General features: G+C 43.9%; 1 protein-coding gene across 2 annotated transcripts in view; it reads left to right on the forward strand.

The window, feature by feature from the left end:
• The first annotated feature begins 10890 nt into the window (after positions 1-10890).
• Positions 10891-19314, forward strand: part of EMCN (endomucin) — a 39297-nt gene continuing 30873 nt past the window's right edge. Inside the window, exon 1 of one of the 2 annotated variants that reach the window (XM_077300776.1) lies at positions 10891-11141. In XM_077300776.1, the coding sequence (XP_077156891.1) occupies positions 11057-11141 (85 nt within the window). In that variant the 5' untranslated portion in view covers positions 10891-11056. The remainder of the gene's footprint in view (positions 11142-19314) is intronic. The other variant, XM_077300775.1, reaches the window with a different exon arrangement.

The following is a 19314-nucleotide window of genomic DNA, read 5'->3' on the forward strand; positions in this document are numbered from 1 at the left end:
TCCCATGTGGAGGTTACTGTGCAATGAAGAAGCAAGACCTTGGCGAAATAAGGCTTCATCTGGGTCTTCTTGTGGACAACAGTGTGACGTCTGAAGTAAGAAATTAATAGCACAATGTTGTATAACCTGCATGCGTTTTTCTAAGCATTTGAATATTGTAGTTTTGGTTAAAACATTTTTGATTTTTGAATTTGATTTTAACATACAGGACTTTTTTGCAGTTATTTCTGGCCTGTTGTGTTATCCACACACAGTGCAACCCCCTTGCTGGTTTCTGGCTCCCCCAAAGAGGTTGACCATCTCATCTGGTACTGTACAGCTGATAGACACTTAGGGTAGATTGAAACTCCTGAACTCTTTGAAGGATGAATGGTGTATAGAAGTTAATAACAATAGAATTCACTCTACTAAGTGTCTTGGCTTTCCATTAATTAAAACACATTTCTGTTAGTGGTCAGGGGAAGTTTGCCTACAAACACCCTTCGTCAACGTTGCCTGCCATTTGCTTATTGCTGTGTAATTGCATCACTGTGCTGGAAATGTACAAATACGTGTTAGTTTCGGCAAAGGCTGACCAGGAACATCTGCATGTACTATTCAGGCAGATGCCATGCTTTCCAGGAACTGCTTGGAATCCACAAGTGACATCATTATGGACCCTCCGGGGTATTCTATGGCCGGATTTTCTCTCTCCTGTCTAGAAACAATACCCATTAGCAAGTCAATGGCATACTTAAGAAAGTATATCATTTTATCAACCCTTTAGTGCTTCTTCCTTCCTACTGCACCTATGGAACTGTATTAGCCATGATTAACACATCTACCACACCCAGTCCATTTCCCATCAACTAATTCCAGGGTTGTCACAGGAACATTTGAATTTTTGCCTAATTCAATTGACGTTGCCATGTTTTTGTCTTTTGCTCATCAAGGATCCACCCGTGGCAATCCCAGGTATTGTCTCTGTCCTGGGAAACATCTGGGTGTGGTAGATGTTTTGTCCACATCAGACAAGAACATCACATGCCTTCTAAATTTCTTTATTATACACATGTGATCTCATCAAGCTCTTTGTTCAAGGAGCTACAGCGCCCTACCTTAGCCTCTAGATAAGAATCTGACTATTTAAGGCACACACCAGAGTCCCTTTGCATGTTTGTGTTCATAAATCCAATAGGCACATCTATAAATACATGTGCTGGCCATTTCATCTTGGACTTCAGCACATTGTGAAGGTAGCTATACTTTTCTTCCCACCCACCCCTTTTATTCCCCTATCATACCATCTTGCCTCTTTCTCTCTTGTGTGTGTGCTTAACTTAATTATTGTGCGCAAGTGTGCTAGTTTTCCTTTTTAACTTGTTTTTCAATTTAAAATATTTTTATTTATCTCAAACTGGTCTCTGTGAGTTTCTAAGAACAAGACCCTGGTACACATAGGCGGAGAATCCTATTGTTACCCTTCTCACATGATAAATTCCCCAACTCAATTTAGATAACAGGTTTGTAGGCCTCATATTTATGGAGAAGGGGTTGGAAATCTCATGAGGTCTCTTTATGCTTCATGGAGCTCCACTCCGTTCTTGCCCCCAAATTTCAAAATATTTGGATCAATGAAGCAAAATAAATTATGCAAATATAATCAAATTGTTTGGCCCTTTTAAGAAAATTTTATTTTCAAAAAGGTAAACGAGATCTAAATGCAGTGTTGAAAATATACCATGTTAAAATGGTCCCACAGATCCTCTATTGTATACTGATCTGGATCAAAGCTTTTAACCACGATTTAGAAGTGCCTCATGATTCTTTTCTCAAATCACTCTTTCCGGTTCCTAGAAATGTGGCTAATAACACCATAATTGCTGAACTAGGCCAGCAGTGACTTGAAACTAGATCCTAGTTACTAACCTATAAATATTGGCTTCACTTTCACTTTAGATCTCAATAACCTTTGGGTTATGAGCCTCTTGTGGCGCAGAGTGGTAAGGCAGCCGTCTGAAAGCTTTGCCCATGAGGCTGGGAGTTCGATCCCAGCAGCCGGCTCAAGGTTGACTCAGCCTTCCATCCTTCCGAGGTTGGTAAAATGAGTACCCAGCTTGCTGGGGGGTAAACGGTAATGACTGGGGAAGGCACTGGCAAACCACCCCGTATTGAGTCTGCCATGAAAACGCTGGAGGGCGTCACCCCAAGGGTCAGACATGACTCGGTGCTTGCACAGGGGATACCTTTACCTTTACCTTAACCTTTGGGTTGCTCTATTAATTGATCCCCACAACTCAAATTGGATGTGCAAATTGTCTAACAAACCTTCCTCAGTTGGCATAGATATTCGTTCATCGACGGGCCTTGAAGAGAAAAGTATCTATAAATATTTTGTAAGGAGATCCGAGGATATTGAATTTCAAACTCTATCTTCCCATTCTTCTGTATATTCTCTCCTCATGTACGGAACATTACCCTACTATATAAAGCTATCCCTCCTTATCTTGTCACTATACAATCTTATCTAGAAAGAAAAACTTTTCTGCTCGCTCGAGTAAACTCATTCCCCTTTAATGTTCTCCTAGGGAGGTTTAACCATATCCCTACAGCAGAGAGGTTGTACTTTCATGGTTGCAAGGGTTCCAGATCTTCCTCATATTATTTTGGTCTGTACCAAATTCTCCCCTTATTGCTTTCTGATTAATGATATATTATCCCCTTTGCAATTTAAGCTGGATGAAATAACAATTGTGAGTAGACTGCTTGATGGCTCTGTTTCTACACCAACCTCCCATATTGCAGTGTTAGACAATGCTTTTAAAATTAATTCTATGTTCTTAATGAATCGTAGAAACACTGTTGTACCATAGCTATATCATTTTATATTCTGTATACTTTGTTTTTAATTGCCAGTAAAGGCTTCTGTACTGTACTGTAATCAAATTGTTCACTCAAGATGGGCACTGAAACTTTGAGTGAGAAATAGTGGCAGAGTTTCCCTTGGCTCCAGTCCGTGCCTTCACAGGATTTCCTGTTTAGCTGCTAATTCAACAGCTCTCAATCTTCTTTTGATCAAATGTTCTTGAAAGTGTGTTCCTAAACTGGCACACCCCTCTAAGTTCATTGAGGTCATTAGGGTAGCATTATACATAGGGATGTGTGATAAAGAAAAATTGGTACAGTTTAGGTCCAAGGGGAATGATTCAGGTGGTACAGGGATTTGGATGATTTCACTACAGCTGAACCAATTCAGGCTCCGAGGCATTTAAAGGAACCTGTATATCACTTTAAATGCCTCCAAGCCCACCAAACAGCTGATCCCACTTTCAGAGGGATCAGCTGTTTGTTGGGATGTGAGGGGGTGGTTCAAACTGCCTGATAGCCAGCTGATCCAAGGAGAAACTTCTCTCCCTGGATCATTGTGGCTGTGGGGGGAGGGTTGTGGGCAGCTTGGCTCAGGCAACCAGCTACAGCCCTCTCCAATCCAAGCCAACACCTGGCTCCTTAAGCATCAGGGAGGCAGGGCATGGGGGTGACATGTCATCTTTCTGGTTCCCCTCCCTTATCCAAGCCATCAGCTTACTCCTTAAGGGTCAGAGAAGGCAGGTGTGGAGTTGACATGTTAAACCCATACTTCCCCACTCCAAATCATTTAGCAGCCAGCTCCTTAAAGGTTGAGGAATCAGGGCATGGGGTGGACATGTCAACCTCATATATCTCCTCCCTAATCCCACCTGGTTCCAGGAGAGTCAGAGAGGCACGATGTGAGGCTCTCCATAGCCTCAGAGGGGTCTGCAAGGGAGAAAGACCTCACCAAACAGCTGATTTTTTGGAGGATGAGCTGTCTGGCTGTGGAGAGCCCATTCTTAAGAGCTGCAGAGGAGTCTGCTGCTGAGACATTTAAAGCTCCAACCAAACAGCTTATCCTCGGGGGGGAAACAACAGCTGTTTGTTAGGCACCTCAGGATCTTTGTCAATGAGCCAAATCACCCAAATCAAGCCCAAAGGGGTTTGTCTGATTCAGTTCATGTAAACTGATAGGATGTTCAATTTGGCTTGGATAAGTCTGAAAAGTACCCGAATCAGCATGGATTTGGGTACTTTCGGGCTTATCTGAGCTGAATTATATATGTCTTTCTCTAAATAGTACAATTCATCTGATCTCATTTGGAGAACAAGTATCTTGACCTTGCAATTAGATCTAATTCTTTTTAATATTCACTGTAGAGGGAGAAACGGAATGCATGACGCAGTTCATTCCACTGACATTAAAACCACCTATTTGCCGGCACTGCTTTTCTGCAGCATTCAACTTTGCTCTTGGTCATCCATCTGTCCTTTGTTAAGGCGGGAGAATGACATGCTATTATGGAAGCTTCCCCAGTTCTTGTAATAACACATGATAGGCCCCGTTCTGTAATGTACTCTTATCACATTTACCTGAAAGGATTAAATTATCTACCTTTTCAGAGCACAATAATGCCTAGTTTCTAAAAGCCCAGCAAGAAAACTGATCACAGGTTGCAGAGGAAAGTTGTTTAATTTTCCTCTGAAATAATGTGCAGTAAATCCAGAGCAATTATGATCCCAATATTTCAATCTGATTAAAGTTGCTTTGCCTCAGAGTGTTCCCATCCTCGTAAACAAGAGGTTTCTAGCGCCGACAGACGATGAACATTAACAAACCACAATGGATAAAGTAGAACCCCTGTCGGGACTGGTTCTGGTTCTGGTTCTTACATGGCCAGAAAGCACAAAATCAGCTTCTTTTTGGTTCTATCCCACATGACTGCAAACTGTATAGAAATGGCACCACTGCCACGGGCAGAGAGGTCACGTGGGTCTCTTTTACTTGACTGGCACTCAATGCAGACTGGTAAACCGACTCAACAAAACCGATCAAATGAAAAGAATGCTTACAAGTGGATTAACAAGGAAATTGCATATGGTGGTGGTGGAAAGGACCATCAAGTCAGAGCCAACTTCTGGCAACCCTGTAGGATTTTCAAGAAAAAAAGGCATTCTGAGGTGGATTGTTATTGCCTGCCTCTGTGTACCAACCATGGGCTTCCATGGTAGTCTCACATCCACATACAAACCAGGGCTAACCCCTGCGTAGCTTTTGAGTCGCTGCAAAATCTGGCTAGCCTGGGCCATCCAGGTCATGGTGACACTGCAAATACAAGCAATTTTTAAAAACATAATGAAAGTCCCCCTCAGGAAAAAAATGCAGTGCAATGCAAGGATAGTGCCTGCTCAATAATAAAAGATTCTCTCCTTTGAACTGGATGGGAAAAAAGGAGCCACAAATTCCTCGGTCTTTTTTGCCTGCTCTGTGAGCTGACTGAGGGCCAGTCAAGTCCCCAAATGGATTAGCCAGGGGGAGCCCATCCTGCCATTGCTAACCTGAAGCAAAGCAATGAAAGCTGCCCCTGTAAATGACTGGTGTCCTCTGCCAACAGGTGGGCATCAAAGACCAGAACAATATAGAAGGTGGACAGAACAAGCCACAATGATGGTTTCTTATGTATGTCAATGATTTTATATGTGCAGTGGACAAGTTAAAGTATTGATCTGTTCTCGGGTTATGTACAATCAATTCCTATTTCCCAACAAAATAAGTGTCTATCTGAAACTGGTTAAGGTCTTTGTTTTGTTTATGGAGGATGGGTTTGCCTTGTAGCTCCGTTTCCAAAGTTCCCTTTGAACCCTGGCCGGCTAGAAATACTGTAAGAACAGAGAGTGCATTCCAGAATATACTGTTGCGACAAAATGTCCAGCGCTGTAATAAATGGCTAGAAGTGTACATGTGTGAAAAAATTGTCTATACTTTCAAACCTTCTCTGGGTAATTTGAAATATTGGCTTTCAGCAAGTTGCTCTGAACGCTTTTTATTTTCAGCCAGTTGCTTTACTGCCACAATTGATAGCTTTCCATGGTGTGGAAAATATTTCATCCTGCTTTATATGTCTTATATAAATTGGAAAAGAGAAATACAGACAACGGGGGGAAGGGGAGGTGAGATATCCATAAGGGTGCAGATCAGAAGGCAGCCGAAGTGCTAGGCATGTATTTCTGAACACTGCAAGTAATGCTATGGATAATCACTAGCAGATACTTGGTGCTCATTTGCACCAATACCAGACATACAGTGGGCATTGGGTGGCCACTGCAGCAGCATCAAGGCCATCTCTGTCATCACTGTCTTCTTCGTCTTCTTTATATTCTTCTTCTTCTTTGCTGTGTTAAAATTAAAGTTTCACATCACACTTGTTCTTCCACTCCCTAGTTCTACCTATATCCTAAACCACTTTGAAGAGACAAAAAAGGAACGTTCTGTTGGAATATGCATGATCCGTAGTATGCATGATTCATCAGCATATATGAACAATATCCTACAGGGGGCATTGGAGGAGATATGTAGTCAGCATATTTAGATCAGGAACTTCCTGGTATTTTTCAAATAATTTCCTTCTGTGTCCTGATTGACTCAATTGGAGACTCTCTGCTCCTCTGAGCATATTTTAATTGTCTGCAGATGAAGGATGAAGAACAGTTAACCAGTTAGACTGTCAGGATTAGGACTCTCTCTCTTTTTATTCTTTAAGAAGCCAGTGTTCTGCTCATTTGCATTTTTCAACTCTGTCAACAAGTTCAGCTTCCTGGACCCATTGGTGGTGGAAAGTGCTGCTAAGTCAAAACATCTTTCTCCAAATGATGTTACCATCCCTCTTTTAGCAAGTACTCTTAGTGAAATTAGGTTCTTGGCATGTTGTGACACATAAAAGTAATGTTTAATGAGAACCTCTTTAATTTGACTATTTGGAAGCATGCATTTTACACATTCTGACCCTACCTCTTCTGCAACCACAGACCTTCCATCTGAGAGTCTCTTTTCTATTTTCATGGAGAATTTCTAAGTCCCTGTGTGAACACATGTTCTTTGTACAGACACTGTCCAAATACCATGTATATACTTTTATTTATAATTCAATTTCTATACAGCTCTTCTAAAAACTAGCCACCTCAGCTGTACCTTGAGTCAATACAAGACATTTCTTTAAGGGTGGCTGTTTAAAATTATCCCTTTTTGTCTTCTCATTATCAGAAACTCAGGTCCCTTTGTTGTTGTTGGGGTTTTTTTTGTTTTTGTTTTTGTTTTGCCTGCTTGTCATCTGATTGTGGGTCTGTTGTGGCACATGGCATTCCTGTTTCTAGCAAGTGGCTCTTCATTTTCTCCTTCCAGATCAGGTAGTTTCCTGCAGTAAGCCTGTCCAGTAGGTAGTTATGCACAGTATTGCAGTAAACTGCCATTTTGTTTCTTTGCCTATCAAAAATCTCTCTTATTCTGCAGCCTGCTCATGCTGGGCCCATGACCCTGTTTGAAATGTTTACATATGCAAGACAGAACTAAACTGTTTTAAAAAAAATAAAATTATTTTGTTCTGAAGAGAAGCAGCTTTGTAATGAAAGAGGAGAGAGAGGGACTGTCTAATGCCCTATGCCCTGCATAGGTTGGTGCAATTGGCAATGGCAAATAGGACGGAAATACTTGGGCCATGAAAGTCTGCCTGGCCTTGACCAGGGCCAGGGCTTTTTAGTCCCCAGCCCTGGCCTTGTGGAATGAGCTTCCGGAATAGCAGAGCGCCCGGCAGGACCTCTTCCGCCAGGCCTTTGTTTGAGATCAGGTGAAATGAGGAAGATCTTTCCCCTCTTCCTGGGCATACCAGCTGTGGGGTGGGGTTGAGTATAGGGGTTGGGGTGGGCTTTTGGGTAGGGTTAGGTGGGAGGGGTGTTATGGTATGGTTCTATTTTTTTTTTAACTGTTGTAAATTGCCTAACAAAATTTGATTCCAATACAGCCTTTAAGACATACAAAGATTTATTCCAAGCATGAGTTTTGAGTGCATGAGGGTTTGAATTCTATAGACCTTGCAGATTCCAACAATAACCATTCTTATTTTGCTTGCATCTGATTTTCAGAATTTCCCTGGAAATCCAGAGAATTTACCATGCTTTCAAAAAGTGCATTGTTCCTCCTGCACATCCTTAGTGGACAGTGATCTTCAAACTTGGGTGCTGTATGGGAAAAATGGGGGGAAAGCAACCATTCCCCTAACCTAACAAACCTAAAGATTGCCTCTGTTGTCTACATCCCTGAAAACAAGCTACTGTCACAGCTTTGAAAATTGTAATGTTCTTTTTACAGCTTTGATGTCTTTGTTCCCTCTGAAAAGGGCTGCTTCAGCTTATATTCAGAAAAAGCCCTTTCCTTTCTAGAATACATGCTTTAGTAGTGTTTGGATTGTTCTAAGAGTAAAAAAGGCTTAGTCTTAATGACTCGGACTGCAGAATACTTCAGCTGCTGTTTGAACCCTTCCTTGGGTCTCTCATTTCTAATCTGGAGCTGCCGTGCCAGTTTTCTGCACAAGTCAAAGGAGGTGTTTATTGCACTGCCCTCTGTAGGCTAGGAAGACTAACAACGCACAAGGGAGTGAGTTATGCTTTCGGATTCATCTCCCGTTCATGGCAAATAGGTCTCTCGACAGCCATGACGGCTAAATGGAACAGCTTCCGAATAGCAGGTGCTGGAGGGCAAACAGCATAGGAGGGGCATTGCCTTCACACCTTGATTGTCAGCTTCCCCAAGGCCCATGGGTTGCCCCTGTGGGCCTCAGCCAGCAAGGCATCTCTTATGTTCTTAACCATTGCTTAGCATAGGAATTCTTCCATATCCACCCTATGTTCTCCTCTCCAATCTCCCTGCTGTTTTCATATTACATAGGATTTGGATCGAGATGCAATTTGTGCTCTGATAGACATTGGTTGAGCTTCCCCGGTTTTTTGGAAAATTAAGGCTTGGCCCTAACACATGGCTTCTGTTTTGCTTCCTGCGAGACAGCCAGGAGTATAATCAGGACATGCATTTCAAATATCAAGGGATGCCAAGGAGACTGACTCACTGTTTCCCATTTAATTAGGCTAGAGCAGGATGCCGGGCTCATAAACACATACTGGGAGCTTTTTGGTGACACAATTATTCACTAGAGCCGAGAGCCCCCTCTTTCTACCCCCCCTCCCGTCTTGCCTCGAGATTCCCAAGCCCATTAGCATGCCACGTAACTTGTCAGCAACCTCACAACTTTTTCTGCCTTGGCCTTGCCAGATACATATCAGGATTTATTTCTGATGATGATGTATACAGTACAAACAATACCTCTGCTCACCTTGTCCCAAGATGGATATGGGCTATCAACCGAGGAAAGTCCCTATTTTTAAAACCATAGCAAAAGGCTTTATTTTGCTTCTATTAACAGCAACAAAAAAAATTCAGGCAATGTATTCCACTGACAGTCACAGACCACTGGAACAATTGTGGTATGGAAACCCAGGTGGCCCCAAAACTCATTCAACTCAAGTTTTTTGTTGTGGTATACCAACAGTTTGGCTTAAACAGGGGTTTCCACTAGAAGGCCTTTCATGAGTTACAAACATCACTGCAAAGAAGGCGACCCTTGGTGCTAACTGGAATTTATGTTGTGCTGTCAGTGTAGTAGCGTCACTGATGTCTAACTAGGCTTTGGTTCAGATCTTGACTTTGCCATGAAACTCACTGGATGAATCATCCTAACTGACCTGGCAGGGCAACAAAATCCAGTAATTTCAGAGTCCAGTAGCACCTTTAAGACCAACAAAGATTTATGCAAGGTGTGAGCTTTCGAGTGCAAGCACTCTTTGAGTGCAAGGACTCTGATGTTGTTGTGCTACTTCAAACCAACATAGCTGCCCATTTGAATCTAGGCTTGAATAAATCTTTGTTGGTCTTAAAGGAGCCACTTTGGTGTAGTGGTTAGGACTTGTAATCTGGCATGCCAGGTTCAATTCTGCACTCCCCCACATGCAACCAGCTGGGTGACCTTGGGCTTGCCACAGCACTGATAAAACTGTTCTGACTGAGCAGTGATATCAGCGCTCTCTCAGCCTCACCCACCCCACAGGGTGTCTGTTGTGGGGAGAGGAATGGGAAGGTGACTGTAAGCCGCTTTGAGCCTCCTTCTGGTAGGGAAAAGAAGCATATAAGTACCAACTCTTCTTCTTCTTCTTCTTCTTCTATCTGCCCCTCAGTCTCCAATTTTGACTATTTATTTCCTTCCCTATCTCTATCCTCATAAATAAACGGTGAGCGTTATTATTCCTTCACTCTGTTAAACACTTTCATTATCCTGTATGCGCATTTATTGTTCACCCTCTACCTATATATATATGGATGAGTAATTTCCATTTTATTGTATCTGAAGAAGTGTACATGCGCACGAAAGCTTATATCTTGACTAAAGCTTTGTTAGTCTTAAGCAGGTGTAGGCAAACTGCGGCCCTCCAGATGTCCATGGACTACAGTTCCCATGAGCCCCTGCCAGCATTCACGAATGCTGGCAGTTCGCGAATGCTGGCATTCGTGAATGCTGGCAGGGGCTCATGGGAACTATAGTCCATGGACATCTGGAGGACCGCAGTTTGACTACCCCTGGTCTTAAGGGTGCCAACGATCCCCCACTGAGTGCTGCTGCTCCAAACCAACATGGCGACCCACCTGAAATAATGCAGAGTTAGAACTAGCTGCGTTCTTTTATGAAAGAGAGAGTTGCAAGTACTGCGCGTTGCTTTTAACACTGATTTCTCCTCTCTAAATACACGGGATTCCAACATGAGTTTTTTCTTTCTTTAAAGCTATACAAAATAATATGAAGATAATCCTCTTCTAAAGAAAGCTGTGCTCTCTTCAGAACCTTTCCCGACCTCTGAGGGCGAAGAAGAACAAAATAAAGTGGTAACAAAAACACAGTTGCCTGCCAAGGAAAAGGAGTTCCTGTTAAAGGGCTGAAACAATAAATCTCCTCTGAGCTGAACTCCCAGAGGGAGTCTGTTGTGTTTCCTCCTGTTCCTTATCAAGGTCCCCCAAATAAGCAGGAATGGGCAGAGTCTGTTCACAGCCTCTTTGCACACCTTTTCCACTTACTAATTAAGGCCTTGTCTCGCAGCGAGAGAGTTTGGGGCCTGCTGTCTCTGGAAGGGAATGCTTGTGATACCGAGAATAACCATGAAGTTCTTTCGAATGGCTTTCTTCTCTCTGGCTGTGTGCAGCTTATGGAGCACTACTGGTAAGGTCACATTTCCTCTTGGCTGTTCCTTCAGCTTTCTTGATGGACCGCTCAGAGTTGGCGGGAAGTTTCCTTGTTCTGGGGATTTCTGGCTAGTAAATGCTGTCCGTGATAGAACCGCTGCTTCCTTGCTGGTCTATTGTTGTTCGCCACTTCGTTCACTTGTGCCTGGGCTGGGCAGCTTTCATGTCTGGAACTGAATGAGGAGGACGCTGGGTTTCCAAAATGCTGCTTTCTTAGAAAACTGGTTCTTTCCGGGGAAACTCTCCTGGGTATTCTGAATTCTAACAAATGACAATGGAAGATCTCTGATTGTCGGATTATGGTGGGCAAATCCTACCAAAATTAGAATGCTCTGCACATTAAAAACCTGGAGAAGTTAATCCACCTCTCCAAGACTACAGGGTGTTCCAACCTAGGAGGGGGGAGGACAGTATTATGTCACTTATTAGAGTTGCCTGCCTAATTTCAGGCTAACCTTAAATTAAATATAGCAAGCCGTTTCATATATTGCATTATTGCCCTGGCATTTACAACCCTTTTTATTTGTAAATATAAAGAACATGGAAGGAACGATTGCATCAAAGAGACAAATGTAACATTCCAACCTTTGAAAATGTTATTAAGGGCAACAGATGAATGGAATAATCCCCAAACCTATTCCAGTGTAAGTGAGGTTAGCCAGATCTGGAATGTAATTCAGACTGATAGCAAGAGAGCAATTGGAAATGTACTTTGATGGAGCTGGGAAAGAGTTCCATTGGAAGGCCAGAACTTTTTAATTTTTTTGGAGGGTGGGGAGGGAAGGTTGCATCTGTGCATTTAAAAACAATGCCTAAAAACCTGAACCCTTTCATTGCAATCATAATAGACGAGTCGACGGAACAGCTATGAATCAGAATGGCTGTCATTAAAAGGGATTGTGTCGTCTCAAGTACATATTGCAAAGGGTTTTTTCTTTTCTTTTCTTGAGCTACTTGTTAGGAACTAAAGGCAATAAAGAGGAATCTGGTACGGCATCACCCATGTTATTGTTCAGGCGCACTGCTGTTAAAAATGTGGCGTCAGAGATTGGCATTAATAGCCTCGCTGCCGAAAGATCTGCTTTTAAACCCATGTCCGTGTCAGTGTGAGGCCTGAAAGTCCAGGCTGGAGGCCCACTTATGCTGTCTGAAAATGTTAGAATAAGGAACCTTTGCTGCCATTGTTAAACTCTGAATGCATCCTAAGCAGCAGGATGGAAAACGGATTACTCGAGGCAGACGCCACTTGGCGCCCCACTTAGGAGAAAGCAACCGAGCAAGAGGAGGTGCACCCGCCACCTTTTAATGCCATCTCTTTGTTCTTCCAGAAAATAATTGGATGTGTGCAAAACTCTGACTGATATGCATAGAGATTCCAATAAACTGTAAAACGTAGCATGAGCGATCGCTGGATTTAGATTTCTTTCCCGCACAAAGATGGCCTCAAACATGCGAGCGAGTGTAAGAAACTGCCTTAATGGGTGATTCCGTCGTTGTTACAGGAAATTAGTCTTTTGGCATCTGCTTGTGTATGGATGTCAATTAGAAATGGGAGAATATAATTCAGGGCAGCTATTTTGTAAACAATGTCGGTATTGCCCGTATGTTTGTGTGTATGAAGATAAGAGAATCTGCTAGCTTCCTGGAACTCAAGGATGCCATTCCCCAGTTGGGACCTGGAGACCCCCTGGAATTATAGCTCATATCCAGGTGAAAGAGGCCAGTTCCCCTGGAGAAAATGGCTGCTTGGAAGGGTTGACTCCACGGCATTATCCTGCACTGAAGCCCCTACCTGTCCTAAATCCTGCCTCCCCCAGGCTCCACCTGCAAAATCTCCAGGTATTTTCTAACCCGGAGCTGGTAACATTACCAGTTCCCTTCCCTCTCATCCATCTCGTGATGCAGTCCATCTCACAAGCAGAGAGCCATGAGGAAAGGCACAGTATAAATGTTTTAATTAATTAATCTACCTGCAAGGCCTGCAAGGAAGCCTGAGAAAGGTAGCAATGAGGGGATCATGCTTCTTCTCCCTCTATCTCCTCATTCAAGGGAAGATCTCAAAGGCTTTAGCAGACTAATTGCCTCTCCGCTTTGTTTTTACCTGATTTTCAGCAGGCTTCGATATTTTGTGAATTCTAGCTACAGGGGTGGGGGTGGGAATGGGGGGTTAAAGTCTTGGCTAATTTACTAAGTCACTTTTGCTTCCCATCTAGCTAATGTCTGTAGTTTTTATATGGATAGTTTGGGTTTGCTACTTTCATGCTTATAGGGGCCGCCCCTGTCCCCTTTTTTTAAAGCAGAGAGATTATATTTTATTGCACTTTTTCTTCCAACCAGCTCAGGGCAGGATGCATGGCTCTCTCCCTCCTCTACTTTGTTTACACAGAAACTCTATAAGAGAGATTAGGCTGAGTTAGAACGAAAGGGCCCAATGTCACCCAGTGAATCATAGCACTGGAAGGGACCACCAAGGTCATCTAGTCCAACCCTCTGCAGAATGAGTCTCCTACATAGTAACGCTGACATAGTTTTGCAAACTGGTGCCCTGATGAAGCGCACTGTCCACGCACATGGGATAATTCACTTTCAATGTCCTTTTGCAGATGGATTTTCCTATGCGAAACACTGTGTGAAATGTGTGCGGAAGGTGTGTCGACACAACTCTGTGCCCATCAGTCTACTGGGCTTATTATGTTTATGTCTACAGAGCTGATGGATGGATACAGAGCATGAAATCCGTGGGCAGGCATTGTTAAGTTTGTTTACTTGTATATTTTGATGCCAGGTTGCTGAATGCATGAGGTCTTTCTCCCCTGCTGACCCCTCTGAGGCTATAGAGGGCCTCACATCCTGCCTTTCCTACTCTCCTGGGACCAGCTGGGATTAGGGAGGGGATATGTCACTTATCTTTTGATACTCAGTATCAGTTAGGGATATTAAAGCTACTTTATCCAGTATTTCAGCATTTGCGATTTTCTAGGATTAATCAGGACTTGCACAATTACCCTAATCCTATGCAGGAGTAGTCAAACTGCGGCCTTCCAGATGTCCGTGGACTACAATTCCCATGAGCCCCTGGCAGTGAATGCTGGCAGGGGCTCATGGGAATTGTAGTCCACTGACATCTGGAGGGCCGCAGTTTGACTACCCCTGCGTGTTGACCCAGTAGAATCTCTCATATTTTTCATAAATTACACATGAAAGTGACCAGGCCCACTTAGGCAAATTAACCAGTTCTCTGTAAATAAATGGGGATTTAGCTGCTCTTCTCCAGCCCAGGATGATGCACTTTCTGGTTGCCAGATGGTCCTGGAAATCTCTCAGACTTTCGACAGATCTCCAGATCACAGAGTTCACTCGAAGAAAATGGCTGCCCTGGAAGGTGGACTCCACCATTCTACCCCACCCACCCCAGGCTCCTCTCCTAAATCCTCCAGGAGTTTCCCCAACTGCACAGAGCTTTTATTCCAACCCCAGGTCGATTCAGTCCCTGCCCTCTATACAGAATGCGATTTTCTGTTTGGATTTGGGGCGATTTAAATTTTCCTTCTGCAGCAAGAAGGATTGATTCGGAGTGACCCTACCTTTATTGTGCGATATCTCAGGCTGCTTTTAAGCCTGAATATCCGGATTGGGAAACCAAGCTCCGTGGTAGAGAACCTCTGATAGGCCACACCTGGTCATGTGACAAACTTGCCTTAAAGGAGAAGCCCCTAATTTCTCTCAACTTCTGTCAGTCCTGGATTTTTCCTCCCTCCTCTGCCTTTTTCAATCCTCTCCACACACACACACACACACACCCAAGAAAAGAAAGAGGCTCCCTGCTTGGCTCCTCTCCCCCCACCTTCAAGATAAGAAAGAAAGAGGCTTGGCTCCCCCCCCCCCTCCTTCTGAACTACCCTAACCACGTGCAGAAGACTTTCCTGTTTCAATGGGGAGGGGGGAGGAGAGGAAGACCCGAGTTCAAAGCGATCTGAATTCAACAGGATTGACAATGGAATAAAGAAAGTAAGTGCAGACTCTGCCCCAGAGTTGGCAACCGAAGGATGGAACCGCTGCATAGGTGTTCTTGGGGATACTCCTCTATTTTTTGCAAAAAATTTTGCAAAGGGAAGCACCCATAAGAATGGGTGATAGGAACAGAAGGGCAGTAGGGCTGTATACAGAGTGCATTCAGACATCACCAGCATTCAGCCAGGATGTTCATGATCTCAGCTTGTTGCCAGGCTCTCACCTGTGCCCTTCCTTACTCTCAGCCTTCTCATATGAGAACCCCAGTTAGAAAGTAATTCTGGTTACATACGAACGCAGAAAAATACAGACGCACTGGGAAACTAATACGGCAATAAAATATCCAAATTGGACTTGTATAGAGGCATCTCTCTTCTGTAATTCTTTTATTCTTATTTCACACCAGTCCCGACACATTTCCCCTTACGGCTTTTTCAAGGCATGGTTTTTATATTTAAGGACCAACTTTAACTTATTAAGGAATCTCTTGATAGAGTATAAGGTCATACAATAGCTAAACTTAGCTTGTGACACTTCAGAATTTGGATATTTTATTGCCATATTGGTTTCGCAGTGCGTCTGTATTTTTCTATACTTGTTTCTTCACTGGGGACCCCCCCCCCTCCCAGTTCATTATTTTTACATACAAATGCAGGCACAGTTTCACTGGTGTTTATTCCCCTCCCACCAGCTGGGGTTCTAAACATGCCTGCATTCATCCCTCACATGTAACTTCAGGTTGCATTTCTGGAGTTGAGAAATACCTGGAGATTTGTGAGGTGCAACCTGGGGAGGTTGGGGTTGGTGGAGGGAAGGGACCTCAGCAGGCTACAGTGCCATAAAGTCCACCCCAAAAAGCAGCCATTTTCTCCAGGGGAACTGATCTCTATAATCTGGGGATCAGCGGTAATACTGGGAGATCTCCAGACTCCATAGGGAAGTTGGCAAGTTTTCCTGTAACCAGATTTAGTTGCTACCTGGGTCCAGTCAGTTTTGCTTGCAACATCCATCCCTAATCTCCTCTTTGCTACAAAAGCTGTCCCACATGGCTGTTTTTGTCCAACCATGACCGATGATCTCCAATATAGTCGTTGGGGGTGATAAATGGGACCTATCATCACCGAGAATGGCTCTGTGCTAATAAAGCAAACCAAAACTTTAACCATCTCCAGTGCTCACTTCTCTCTCCAGACTCTGTACCCAAGTCTTTTTCATACAGCCAAGTTTGCTTCTTGTAGCAGACTTCAGCTGCAAAGAAAAGCACTTGAGAAGAGATGCTGCAGGGATGTAAGAGATGAGGGTCAAGGGTTGGCACCTCTCAACTCTATGCTTCTTTTACTGCAAAGTCAGACCACCCACAACCTCTTTTGATGACTGCAGCAGTTTCATGTTCCTGTGCAAACAGATGGAGATGTTGTCCAAGATTTCACTTGTTTTGGTCTTTCTACCTTCATGCCAGTCATGCAAAGTGCTGATTAAATCCAAACTCTCCTACAAGGACTTAGAGGTCTCTAAGGCAGGCTGCTGGTCCCTGCACAGATCTCATTAAAGCCTTTTATTTATCTCTGCTTCTCCATTGCTTTATCAGAATATAACAATGTCTCTAGGTCTTTAGTCAGGGTTCAATAAGATGGTAGTTGTGGAAAGTGCCATTGAGTCATAGTTTACTTGTGGTGACTTCATGGGGTTTTCAAGGCCCAAGATGTTTAGAGATGGTTTGTCCTTGCCTGTCTCTGTGTTACAACCCTCAGTTCCTTGGTGTCTTCCATCCAAACACTAACCACCTTCCAAGATCTGACAAGAGCAGGCTAACTTGGGCCATCCAGATGATAAGATACTGCTTGATAACTCTTTACTTGAGAAGTCACCTTGGGGAGAATCAGACTAACTGCCTATGGCTTATTTTGGTCTCCATCCCTCCTTCTGGCTCAGGAAATTCAGAGGCATATTGATCTGCCACACAATTCCCCAGCTCTTGGTCGTTTTCCATGAAAGGATGCCTGCAGTAGAGCTGGCCTCTTAAAAAGCTGTGCATGGTTATTCAGAAGTCAATAGTTGGGCTTACTTCCAAGTCAATATACATTCTGTTGGGCTTAGTTCCAAGCCAACGTGCATGTTGTATGCGGCAGGCATGCTGTGAGTACGTTCCACAGACCCAGCCAGCCCGTCCTTTGCCTTTGTCTTCCTCCTACCCTTCTTTCATTTCCAACTTTCATGCCCCGCCAGCTTCTGCATCTCCCACAGCAGCTTCCGCCTCAAACTGGCACCACTTTCTGGCTTCTCCTGCCTCTTCTTCTGTCAACCTTCAATCCACTTCAGGGCTTGTAATGATTGCTTCTGCCTCTGATGATTTCCTCTCTAAATCTGGCTTTGGGGGAAATTACGGAAGCACGGCGGCAGAAAGCAAGCAAGATGGTCAAGGCTGGTCATCTGTTGAACAGCTGGGGGAAGATTCCTTTCTGTGTTCCATAGCGGTAGTACCGGGAGAGGTTATACAGACAGTATACTCCAGGGGTAGTCAACCTGTGGTCCTCCAGATGTTCATGGACTACAATTCCCATGAGCCCCTGCCAGCAAACGCTGGCAGGGGCTCGTGGGAATTGTAGTCCATGAACATCTGGAGGACCACAGGTTGACTACCCCTGGTATACTTGGTGCAACCCTCAGAGGGGAGGAAACTGCACCAGCTGAACGCTTGCTGCAGAGCTGATAAACAAAACAAGGCAAGCCTGGGATATTCCAGCGTGAGGCGACCATGCTGTGCGGCACACCTTCCAGAGCAGCCATGTTCTCCACAGGAACTGAACTCTTGCCATTTGGAGATAAACCGTAACGCCGGGAGATCTTCAGGCTCCACTTGGAAGTTGACAACTGTCCATAAGCTACAGTTTAAACAAATAACTGGGGGAAATACCAGTCAGGACAGCCTTCGATTTACAACTCTTGAGGAAATGATTAGCAGCGTTCCCACGGAAAGCTGTGACTCCCCCCATGCCGTCGTCACTCGCAGCCGGAGCCCAGTGGTGTGTTTGGATGTGGCTGCAGCCAGTGTACAAACAGATAGCAGGATATTCCAAAAATAAGCACATTGTGGGAGCAGCTGCAGTGACCCCTTTTGTGCTGTACATGGCTTCATCACGTTCCTCTTGCTGCTATTACTCACCGAGGTCAAGCTAGCAACACACCGAGACTGTACTGAATAATGCAGAAACAACTTCGGCAATGATTTGCTTCAAGTTCAGAATTCCAATTCCTGCCTGGTGTGAAGTCAAGAAGAGTCTTTTTCTTTTTCCGTTCCTGGCTGGAATTATGATAACCTGATTTTCTCCCACATCCATCGAGCCTGTTCACAGGATGAAATTCCTAGATGTATTATAAATGGATAATTACACGTAACTACCCTACCCCTTCTTTGCAGAAATGTGAACCGGGCCATCATGTGAAGAGCTGGTAGCTAGTATTAAGATCTCCCCCTCCCGGAAATCCCTTCCAACTCTAAGATTCTGTAATTCTACTTTGAGTTGCCCACATGCCTGACTTGATTTATACCAGATTTTCTGCTCAAACTGGTTCTTGGCCTACAGGACAAATGGGTATCATGTGGGTCATCCTAATCCCCCATTTCCTGTAGACAGGTGAAAAAGGCAAGTGCCCCTGCGCTCATACAAAATAGTTTCTCTTAGCACCATATGAAATTTGGGGATGGGCTGTTACTTCCAGAGGGGACCTTTTCTTTAACATTTTTTAAAAAGATATACCTATCAATGCTCTGTTGCAAAATTGTTTAATCCTATTTCAAAGCCTTCTAAGCTAGCAGCCATCGCTACATCCTGCAGAAGTGAGTTCCATGTGTTCTTGGGGGGCGGGGATGTTTTGTCAGCCTGACAAGCAGCAAACACTCCAGGGTATAGTCTGCACGGGGCTTTTTACCTAGTCCTAGTTCAAATGAATCCCTCCCGTCTACACTGAATTCTGTTTGCATTTTGATTTTGGGTGCTTTAAATTTTCCCTCTGCAGCATGCATGATTGATTTGTGGTGACCCTACCTTTCCCCCGCCATATCCTGGAGTGGATATAAGCCTCGATATTTTTTTTTTTTAAACGCCATGAATAAATGTGCAACTCTCTGCTTTTTGTGA

Source organism: Paroedura picta, chromosome 10 (assembly GCF_049243985.1).
Source record: "Paroedura picta isolate Pp20150507F chromosome 10, Ppicta_v3.0, whole genome shotgun sequence".
Taxonomy (NCBI): domain Eukaryota; kingdom Metazoa; phylum Chordata; class Lepidosauria; order Squamata; family Gekkonidae; genus Paroedura; species Paroedura picta.